This window comes from Tympanuchus pallidicinctus, unplaced genomic scaffold (assembly GCF_026119805.1).
Source record: "Tympanuchus pallidicinctus isolate F22 unplaced genomic scaffold, pur_lepc_1.0 scaffold24, whole genome shotgun sequence".
In the NCBI taxonomy this organism is placed as follows: Eukaryota; Metazoa; Chordata; class Aves; order Galliformes; family Phasianidae; genus Tympanuchus; species Tympanuchus pallidicinctus.
Window position 1 is genome coordinate 6,472,196 of NW_026294741.1, and position 11,145 is coordinate 6,483,340.

Below are 11,145 nucleotides of genomic sequence, written 5' to 3' on the forward strand. Positions count from 1 at the left end.
AATACTCCTGCTTACCCTAACAAACTTGCTGTGCTGTCCATGCAGGGACAATCTGCCGTCAAAACAGCAGCAGAACCGCAGGCAGGGACCGCATCACCTCACGGAGCACAGGGACACCGCACCGCAGCACGCTGTGCCCGTTTCGCCGTGTTTGTGTCGGTTACCCTACTTCTCATGGAACCCCGCAGCCAGCCCCGTCCCACGGACACCACAGCGATCGCCCCTCAAGCCACAGCAGTTAACCACGGCGCGGCAGCCCCGAGCCGCCCGCTGCTCCCACAGCCATTGCGCACCGCCAAGCAGCGGGAACGCGGAACTGTCCGCAGCGTTCCGGGTGGCCCTACTTTATGTGCAGCCCTTCCACCACGTGACGGCGGCACAGCCAATCGCAGCGCACCTTCCATCCCCCCTCCCCGCCTCCGCCGCCGCCTCGTTGCTAGGCGACGGGCGGGCGGCCGCCATGTTGAAGGCGAAGGTGTTGCTGGTGGGACCCCGCGAGGTGAGGGAGCCTCGGGGCTGCACGTAACCCTTGGGCATCCTCCCCGGGGCTCGGGGCTGCCCCTTGAGGGCCGCAGTTCCCAGGCGAGGCCTGGGAGGCACGGAGATGTGGAGGCTGCGGCCGTGCAGTTTGGGAGGGGAGGCGGGCAGGCCTGCGTGCATTTGCCTTGAAGGAAGGCAGGGTGCTGGGAGCAGCCCCGTGTTCTCCTGTCCGTTGTGGCTTTGGAGTGTTGAATTCATACGGTTGTCTTTTATTTTCTCGTTTGTTCCAGTCTGGAAAATCCGTGTTGGCAAACTTTGTTTCGGAGAGCACAGAGGGGATTGGCAGCTATGTCCCAACACAAGGAGTGAGGTGAGAACAGCAGTGTGGATGCAAGCAACCCACAGGTCTGAGGTGGTGGATGACACCTGCTTGTCTTCACAGGATCCTGGAGTACGAGAAGCCAAACTTAAATGGGAACAGCAAGGGAGCTGGGTGTCGATTTGAGCTGTGGGACTGCAGCGGTGATCAGAAGTAAGCTGGCATTGCTGTTACTTTGTCCAGGTTATTCAGTTTGTACTTCTCTTGTTTACACAACGTTCTCATGGGTAAGACCTTGAAACCTGTGATCTTTTGGAGATGAGGAATATTACCACCTCTTCACTCCTGTGTAAATTTGTATTGCTTTCTGTTGTAGAGCATTTAATGCTGGGTAATCCTTTCCATGATCCCAGCTGACACCGTTAGTTTTGGCTACGGGCTGAGCATAACAATAAAATCTGTGGTTCTCAGAATGAAGTTAGAGGCAAAGCAGGGGCCCTGCCTTTTTCTGTTTCTGTTTCTGTGAATGGATTTCAAATAATGTATTTATATGATTGAGCCTTAATTTCCCAGGATTACAGAACTGGACAGATTAGTTTTTAGGAATAAGTTAGAAAGTATATTAGGAGTATCATAGATTACTGCAAGATTACTAACATTATATTCAAGAAAAACTACTGAAATCATAAAGTCATAGGATTGTAAGAGTTGGAAGGGACATTTAAGGGCCATCTGGGCCAACACCCCTGCAGTGAACAGGGACACCTATAGTTCCATCAGGTGCTCAGAGCCCCATCCAGCCTGACCTTGAGTGTCTTCAGGGATGGAGCATCCACCAAGATACATTGCTGAGGAGGGGAGAAGAAAACTGAGAAGTTTGAGTGCATATTTCCATTTCCCTGCTCTCAGCCTTACCGTTTTCCATGCACCTCCTTTTCAAGGTTTGAAACATGCTGGCCAGCTCTTATGAAGGACTCTCACGGTGTAATAATAATCTTCAATCCTGAGCTGCCCAGTCACCTGAAAGAAATTGAAATGTGGTACTCCTGCTTCGTGCAGCAGCAGCCGCTGCTCGACAGCCAGTGTCTCCTTGTTGCACATCACAAGCCAGGTAGCGCAGAGGACACAGAAAATCTGTCCTTAGGTAAGAATATAGAATATGTTGGTCAGAGTTTTCTTGTTGATTTTTTAATCTTTGAAATTGGCCATACCTTGTGGCTTTTATTTTTCATGAAAATCTAAGAATATTAGAATGCTTTGCAAAACAAAATTACTGAATTTCAAAAGTCACCTAAAAGGTAAGCAATGTCCCTGTTTCCCAAAAGTGGAAATAAAGACTAGAAACATTTGAGTGACATCTCTGAGGCCATGCAGTGAGTGTGCAACTGAGCCAGGCATTAAAACTGATGACTGCAACCAGAAATAATCATCACTAGCAGTTCATCTTATGCAGTTTTACCTTTTGCTTACTGACATTTTTGAAGCCCCTTAACCCTGAATTTTAGTCATCAGCAGACTAGGAGTCCTTTGTACTACAAGGTTAATGATCTTCCTCTTAAAATTATTATAGCTGTGTTATTACACGCAGCACAATTATTTGTGGCTGTTTCTACAAGTGAGAACATGCACTGCCTCTGGACAACCTATTCTGGTTTTCAAACAAGTACTTCTTACAAGCATTAATATATTAATGCATATTTAACATAATAACACCGTTCTGTAATTTTAAAATAATGCAGAAATCTTATCAATTCAGTAGTAAAATGCATTTAGTGCTGAATTATTCAGTTATGCCTCGTTGACTGTGAGACCAATACTTTAAGCCTTAATTATAACATTTGAGGAATTTAAACTAGCAGCAAGTTCTTCTTGTTTGTAGTGCCAACAAGCTATGCTGCATTTCTTTTTCACATTGTGTCATTTGGGGTATGAGACATCTGATAATTCTGAATTCCAACTGATGTCTTACCAAGATCTGTCCCATGACGTTGATCACAAGTGCTGCTTTTCTAAAGGCATATGCCTAATATTTTTTTTCTTACATTCAAAGCTTACCCACTGAACAAGCTGAAACTAATACATTCCAACTTAGAAGAAGATCCTGAAGATGTTCGGATGGAATTTATGAAATACTTCAGAAGCATTATCAACGTAATAAATGAGAGCAGAGAGAAGGAAGAAATGTCAATTATTTCATAACATTAAAAGAAAGTAAAGGATTGGTTGAACTTTGTAAGCTGTGCTAGCAACATCCTTTGCAAGAAGAATTTGCCAGGCTATAAATGCTTCAAATAATGCAGATTTGTAACTTAAGCAGAAGAGGCAAGTGCTGACATCAGATAAACTGTGGTACCAAAGAGGTGGCTGCACACCCAAGAATTTGTGTACCTTTTGGTATGTTCAATTTTTCATTTGCTGTCAGGTGTACAGGAAGGTGTTGGTCAGTGTGTTAATGGGCACTAAAAGGTAAAGATCTTGATTGTCTCCTCACTCAAGAATCCCTTTTTGTAAAGGTGCTAATAGAAAGCATGACAGAAGTTAAGCTTTGTGGAGTTCTGTTGAAGCATCATAAAGTGCTCATGTGAGCTGTGTTCCTGGAGGAGTTATGCTTTTGGAAGTCAGCAGAAATCTGATGGGAGTGGAGATCTGAGCAGCAGTTGTTGGTGTGGACCAAACACGTGCACACGTTGTCATGTTTTAATATAACAAATTCTCCTTTCTGTCCAGCATCCGAAGAGAGCACATTTCATAGCTATTGCTCTGGCAAGTCAGAATTGCAGCCTTTCTCATGACAGCTTTTCCTCTGCTGCAACAAACTCGTCCTCATTGGAGACAAGGTATGGGTTACTCTGAGAGAGAAGGAATCAAAATCTCAGTGCAGTGCAATTACTTTGGCCTATTCCTGGAGCTCCAATAAGCAGAAAAATAAGTGCTGCATTCTCCAGAGGAGGAAAAGCAGCTTCAAACTTGGATTACTGCTCCCTGTTGTACTGAAATAAGTGGTTTCATAGATGATTTACTTTCTGTTTTGTTTGGTTTGCATTCATCCCTGTTCTTAATGTGTTCTGCTGTGGAAGGCATTTTTTGTAATATAATACTAAGGCAATAAAATTGTTTTTATAATAAAATTGCATCCTTTTTGCCCTCAAAGGGAAAGTGAATTATGTTTTTGTGGATGTCTTATCAACTTCCTTAATTATTAGTGAGGAAAGCTGTGATAAATTTGTAGTACATTTCACACTAATTAGTTCCTACAAGAGGAGTTTGCAAGAACTTGCTATGGACCCATATAGCCAAAGAAATGATGAATGGAAACCAGAAGAATATATCTATACTGACTTCTTCCTTTTTTTAACCAGTGGAGAATTTAAAGTAGAGAGGACCTGGGAGGAGAAACTGCAGAAATCCTTCAGCAGCTTCCCATCTTATCCTGTTCTGCAGCTTGCTTTGTGAAGTGTTACATCAGCGGCTTATGAGAACCACATCTGACTCACAGCACTAAATTTTGCAGATTGTTTCATTGCATGTTCCATGCCACACAGCTATATTTGAGCTGCAGCTGTTCTACAAGTATTATTGTTAAAACAGCCTTGTCCTCTAATATTTTATTCTAGTTAATATCCTTTGTAGAAAGTATATTTAAAAAAAAAAAAGAACCACTTAACGTATTTTAGTTCAAGACAACAGAAGTGAGTGCTGCTTGGGTTTTTCAGTGATCTAGGCTCATGAGTCTGCTATTTTATTTTCAGAGTTCTTCCCTTCCTGAATAATTAGTTCTGTTCTTCTGCAAACATTCTCCATTTTCCAAGGTGGCAAGAAGAAATGTCTCCAAAATCTCTGTTATTTACACATCTTTCTTCTGGCTTTCTAACAGCATAAGGAAACTTCAGTGAGCAGTCAGGGTGTGGAGCCCTGTCACAAACATATTAGCAGCAGCTCGTGCCTTTTCCCGGCTTCCTCAAAATGCCCAAAACTCCTTAAGGCAAATAAATAAGTAAATAAGCAGCATTCCCTTTTTTTGTGAATTCAGTCCATGTCAGTACTCTAACAATGATTGACAAGCAGCTCAAAATCAATGAACACGTAGGTAGAGCCTGAAAGCCTCTCTGTCCCAGTTGTACGCTGTAGTTCCCCAGCTGGTTTTTGCTCATTACTAAGCTCTTTTTATTTAAAACAAAGGTATGTGAGGCAAAGCTTTAAAAGATCTTTTAAGCAGTTTTAAAACTAACACAACAAAACATACTGAGCTAGGCTTTACTTCAGAGAATTACAATTCCAAATTGGTTGGTACCAAGCGTGTGGTGTGTGAAGCTGGTGTCAGTAACCCACATTATTCTTTTCCTTTTTGCTTTGTATGCTCACAGAATTTGCTGCCCCAGCTTCTTTTCATTGTCTGCTGGCTCTTATTCTGCCATTAATGCTAAAAGCTCCACTTGATTCTGAGAAGAAACAGAGAGGTACTGAAAGGAAAAACCAGCGAGAGTAAAGGTACCGTGAAAGAAAAAAAGTAAAATAAACAGTAAGAGATGAAAAGAAAAGGTTGGAAGGAAATAGAGGGAGGCTGGCATTTCAACATCTACATTTTATTTCTACTACTTTTGAAACAACCAGGCTTTATATGTTTGCAATCAGTGTCATAGGGTGGTCTATTGGAGACAGTTATTGGAAAATTCAGTCTAGGTAGAGAACAAGTTTTTTACACATTGCCTCAGATTATTTTTCCTTGTTGCCAGCTGTGGGGCAATGGAGCCAATTTTAAAATATACTGTCTTAATAAACTCAGTTTCTCCCAACATATGTATTTTGATGTGCACTGGTAAAGGCTGCTACGAAACCCAGCAAATGAAATTGTACTTGAAATGCAAACCAGTGCTTGCATTATGTCAGAGTTGAAAAGTCAGTGATGAACTCTCCTATCCTTTGCCTTGCTTCATATCAAATGTTATCCATGATCTTCATCAAACCATTTAGGTTGGAAAAGATGTCAAGATTACTGGGACCAAGCATCAATCTGACCTGCCGAGTCCTGTCACTGACCATGTCCCTCAGTGCCACACCACACCTTCTCTGAATACTTCCAGACCTGGGTGTTCCACCATTTCCTTGGACAACCTGTTCTGATGCTTGACTACGCTCTCCTTAAGAAATATTGCCATTATAGCCAATCTAAACCTCCCCTCATGCAACTTGAGAACAGTTTGTCATTTCCTATCACTTGTTGCTCCTGAGAAAAGAGACTGACGCCTTCCTCACAGCAACCTGCTATCAGATAGTTGTAGTAAGCAAGCGGGTTTTTCCTCAGCATCCTCTTCTTCAAACTCAACCTGGTTTCCTCAGCCACTCTCTCATATTTGTTGTTTTTTAGTCCCTTCACCAGCTTTGTTGCTCTCTGCACAAGTTAGAGAAACTCAGTACCTTTCTTGTACTTGGGCCCAAATCTGGATGTAGTTTAAATACTACAGGTGTGGTCTCACCTGTGCTCTGTATAAGGGAACAATCACTTTCCTGGTCCTGCTGGCCACGCTATTTCTCATGCAGGCCAGTATGCCATCATCCTTCCACAGCTGGCTCATGTGCAGCCAGATGCCATCCAGCATCCCCAGATCCCCATGCCATCCCCAGGTCCTTTTCTGCTGGGCAAATTTCCAGCTGCTCTTTCCCAAGCCTAAACCACTGCAGAGTTGTTATGACCCTACTTCAAGCTCAAGAAAAAAGGTGTAAATTACAAATACCTATATATTCTGCATTAGAGAAGAAAAATAATTTTAGACAGAACAAATGGCAGATCACTAGATTTGACTTTATATCATCCATAAAGGCCATAATATTTAATAATGTGGGTAATCATTCATAAAATCCGTCCAAGAGATAAATTCTGCTGTTGCTGAAGAGCAGAACAAATGGATAGGCTAAAATTAATCCTCAGAATTGCAGTAGCTTCTGAGAAAGAACTTATCCGGAAGTATTGTGTGTTAATGATTTATGAACAAGGTCCACAGAGACACCCAGTTAGAAGAAGAGTAAGAGAATGCCAGATGCTGGACAAACACACGTTACATCTCTACCTCTGTGTTTTACAGCCTGGCCTTCCACTGATATCAGCAAATCTGCAGAGCTTCAAACAGTTCCACAGCACAGTATTATCCAGACTGGGGTGTGCAGCCTTATTTGTTTGCCTGAAGCTATGTGGTTAATAAATGACTCTTCTATGGCTTTGTCCATATTTCTGCTTGTGAGAGCAAAGAATTACTCAGGCAAGCACAAAGGAAACCAGGAACATGAGGTAATCAGCCACAAGTTATGCAGAAGTCAGTTAGCTGTCAAGCCACAGCTGCAGCAAGTAGTAACTTAAGAGCAGAAGGTAAAGGCAAATTTAAACAAAAGTGCTGCATCTTAACTCTTCCACACTGACACCTTACCACTATGTCTTTAGATCTGGAAAAGCTTTTAGGACAAGCTTTCCAAGATGTAAAAGGGAAAGAAGAGAACCAATGTAGTCTATCAGTTCTTCCAAGCAAATGCAGCCTTCTCTAGCTGACCTCAGTCTCTTAAGAGTGAACAGTTCGTGTCCTATTTCCATTCTGCCAGAAATGAAAAAAGAAATGAATTTCAAGATTCTACTGCTGTCTAACAGTAAAAGAGGGTTTACACGTAGAGGTGGACTTTTCTGAAGTTCATGCTCATCTCCCTTGAAAGTAGCTGGTATATCATTGCTTTGGACAAAAAGTCAGCATGGAAATCTGATAGGGAGCAATTAGACTCAGAAGAATTCTGCAGGACATTAAAAGCAAAATTTTAGGACTCTAGAGGCAAATTTAGAAGGTTGAAGACTGTGGCTATCTTGCAGACTGGTGAATTAAGATATATAAGGTCTTCACTATATAGAGTTGGCTCAGGTTACCCCTTACAAGCTGTTCTCTACACACACAGAATATTATGAGGCTCAAAACTACTATGACAATGAAAGCAGTTACAGACACTGCAATCCAGATGTGCAGCTTCCAGGGTAAATATCATACTTGTTTATAACCAGACTTTGGGAGAAGCAGCAAAGCTGAATGAAACACATTTGGACCTTACAAAAAAAAAAAAAAAGCCCCAAAGCTTTCCTTTCAGGCTCTATATTTTGAAGGCCAGGCCTTTTGTCTCAGTTGTTCTCAGCAGCATTGTTCTAATGGACACAATAGACATAAAGAACCCTATGTTCTTATTTCTATTACTGAACTGCCAAGTGACTATGAGGAAGTCACACAGAGCAGCATTCAAGAGTGCCTACCCATACTGCGTTTTTGTATGCTCAGCTTAAATTGTGAAGGGAGTTGATGTGCAGATGCTTGAGGAAGCAACTTTAGGAGGCATCCAGGACCTGTTAAAATTTTATCTTAAAACTACTCAGCTTCTCATCTGAAGTACCTTGCTTTGGAAGTCACTTGTGAGTATTTCCTCTATCACTGCTCTGGAAGTCATCACTGCTAAAATACTTCACTGGTGCAGCAAAGAGTCCTCAAAAGATCAATTTACTTTTTTTGAGAATTTGCTTCTCTTGAGATGCCAGAAAAGCACTCTAAAACTCAGAATAGCTTTAATCAGCACTCCTCATGCATTCAGACACTACTGCACTTGTGAATAAAAGATCCCACATGCTAATATCCCAAGCAGTTCAGGGGGTTCAAACACGTATGAAGGAAGCAGGCCAATTGTGGGGTCAGCTTTATATTTTTGCATTGAGCCAGCTGATGCTTTTTACGTAGGGCAAAATTCCCCCTTGAGTGACCAGGTTTGAATAGCTAGATACTTCTAGAAGGTGCCTGTTTAGAATACACTGAGAATTCATTCTCAGAAAATCAGCCCCCTTCAAAAACAACAGTGTCTGGATATTTTTACCACTTCTTTTAATCACCAGTCTGATGGAAGAGGAATACTGCATGGGTTGAAAGGGTTGAACCTTTGGCTTGCCTAGGCTGCATTGAGTGAAGAGGAATTGCCTTGGGCCACATATATAGGCCTCTCCAAACGTAATGCCTCCTATTTATTTTCATGGAAACAACAACAGATACAGTGAGCACAGTAACTGATTGAGAGAGCAAGTTCTCAACTACAAAGCACTACTTTTCAACACAGCCACCACCATTACCTGTGCATTTTCACCAGTGATGAATAAGAGCCTGAATGCTGTGTTCATCAAAACCTCCACCAGTGGTGGTGACCCATGGTTGCTGTCAGCACTGCTGAAATGCACTGAAACTCACTGCCTCACCGTGCTCACATCCACTGTCTGGTATCCATAAATGTTCAGCAAGCATCAGTTAATGTCATTGGGTGCAACTTTTTCCACACGAAGGAATTCAGTTCCACACTTATGTTTCATATGCACTTCCACATCAGATGCCATTCTGTCAGACTGCTCCTCTGCTGCCATAAGTCAACTGACAACAAAATGTAATGGAATATTGGTGAGAAGGTCCAACTTCTACTGTCATATTGGCAACATCCACCTCTGATTGGGCAAAAAGAATATATATGGACATATTCTTGTCATTTAAAAATCTGGTCTGGAAGCTGAAGAAAGTAACTAACAGATCATCTCAATAAGGAGTGGAAAAAACATACATAATTGAGAGGTAATTCATAATTTGTAATAGCTTACAGTTGATCCTTCTAGCACCTCTCTTAAGAGCAAGGAGCTGATTTCTTGTTTATTAATGCAGTTTTTATTATTATTATTATTTAAGCAGGTATTTTCTGTAGAAAAAGGTGAGAGAGGTGACAGTGAAGCAGAACATCAGCTCCAAACTTCTTTGGACTTTGAGAAGCTTGGATTCTGATTCATAGTGGAAAACAGTTGGAGACACAGGTTGTATTTATATATAAGCTGAGGAAGTAAAGCAATTTTATCAACTTGTAGGGGAAGAAAGGTAATGCAAATTCTCTCATACGAGTGTCATTTCAAAGGGCCTGAGTATGGGCATTAGAGTTTCTTGCATAACCCTTAGGAACAAAAAAAGCCCTTTGTTTTGCTGAGTTGCAGTATTTCTGCCTTTCTTTGTAAGGAAAGAGTGCTTATTTCTCCCCTAGCTTCATGAAATCTATCTGACTCCTGGTAACATGTCTGTGAGAATTTGCTTGGAGGGACTAATGGACAGGGGCACACCCTTCTTTGCTATGTTACTGTTCCATGAGTTCCAGACAAAAGCATTTATTGTGGTTTGGCAGCAACCGTCTATTCCTAAAACCCTGGGACTGCATTGTTCTGTGCTTGTCAAAAGTTGATTTAGTACCTACAGGCACAGAGTGCAGGGTTCATCTTTTTAGGAAGGGTCTTCAGGCTTTCTAGACTGCTGGGGTCACCTCTCACAGCCATTAAGACCACTTGGAGGAGTCACACCATGGTTGACTGTGAAGACAAGTCCCTTAGTGAAGCAAAAGATCTGTCTTGCAATAAATATTCAAAGATTTTTATTCTGACCCCAGGTTAAATAGTAATACTCCAGAAACCGAGTAACCAACTGCCAGCCTGTAACAACTCTGCATCATTAGATAAAGACATGTCTTGGGAAAAATATTGTTAAGGCCCCCAAAGTGTTTTGCTGTGTTTGGAAGTCTAATAATGGCAGAGATGTCTGACTGGTACTCCTAATGATACAAGGATCTTGCAATTCTATCTGTAGCTAAGATAATGATCCTGGGACCTACACAAAGCTATGAGGAGGCCCTTCTTCTACTCAGAATGGCAAATCTTTACTTTCAAAGCAGATCATTAAAAGTTATATCTAATGAAAAATCCATCTGTTTTCCATTGAGCATACACTTGGCTTTTTTTTCTTTCTTTTTTTTCCCTAATGTTGCATGAACTTCTGCAGCACGCAGTACTGATACCTTCAAAATGCAGCAAGACAAACCAACTCTTGGGGCAGTTCCTTTGTCCATGGAAGCTAAATACTGGATATATCTGGATCTGTTAACTTACAGCTGAACTTTGGACCTTTAATTTCTCCAGGAACTGTGGAGAGGTGTGCAAATATGGGTAAAGATGTATTAAATCTTAGGTAACACAGATCTGCACAGGTCGGAGTTTGCAACCACGCAAGTAGACAGCATATTCTTGTAGCCAGAATAACAACCAAAATTAAATATGAAGGTGGCATCACATGGCAATGAGATCATTAACAACACTTCTGTTGAGATCAGAGATATGTATGCTCTTCTGTTCTCAAATGCATGTTTTGTGGCTGTGGTTGCTCGTTGTCACATCAGCTGCTAAAGTCTAAGATTCAAAAAAAAAAAAAAAAAAGGAAAAAAGAAAGTCGGGGACACTCACCCCCAGTCGTCTGTATTTCCTGTTATGC

General features: G+C 41.7%; 1 protein-coding gene across 2 annotated transcripts; it reads left to right on the forward strand.

The window, feature by feature from the left end:
• Positions 1 to 415: 415 nt before the first annotated feature.
• Positions 416 to 3,960, forward strand: IFT22 (intraflagellar transport 22). 2 transcript variants are annotated; one of them, XR_008208169.1, is made up of 6 exons: positions 449 to 499; positions 771 to 850; positions 923 to 1,012; positions 1,741 to 1,943; positions 2,850 to 3,193; positions 3,527 to 3,960. XR_008208169.1 is itself a non-coding variant. In XM_052689287.1 (5 exons), exons 1-5 carry the CDS (start codon positions 461 to 463, stop codon positions 2,996 to 2,998), a joined length of 561 nt encoding a protein of 186 aa, XP_052545247.1. In that variant the 5' UTR covers positions 416 to 460; the 3' UTR covers positions 2,999 to 3,960. The 2 variants fall into 2 exon arrangements, 1 of the variants encoding a protein (XP_052545247.1); XM_052689287.1 differs by having other exon boundaries at positions 416 to 499; positions 2,850 to 3,960.
• The last annotated feature ends 7,185 nt before the right edge of the window (positions 3,961 to 11,145 follow it).

Excerpts from the sequence above, each read along its gene's own strand:
- IFT22 (XM_052689287.1), top strand. The coding sequence starts at position 461 with ATGTTGAAGGCGAAGGTGTTGCTGGTGGGACCCCGCGAG. Across the intron at positions 851-922 it reads GTCCCAACACAAGGAGTGAG|GATCCTGGAGTACGAGAAGC; the intron begins GTGAGAACAGCA and ends TTGTCTTCACAG. Across the intron at positions 1,944-2,849 it reads CACAGAAAATCTGTCCTTAG|CTTACCCACTGAACAAGCTG; the intron begins GTAAGAATATAG and ends TTACATTCAAAG.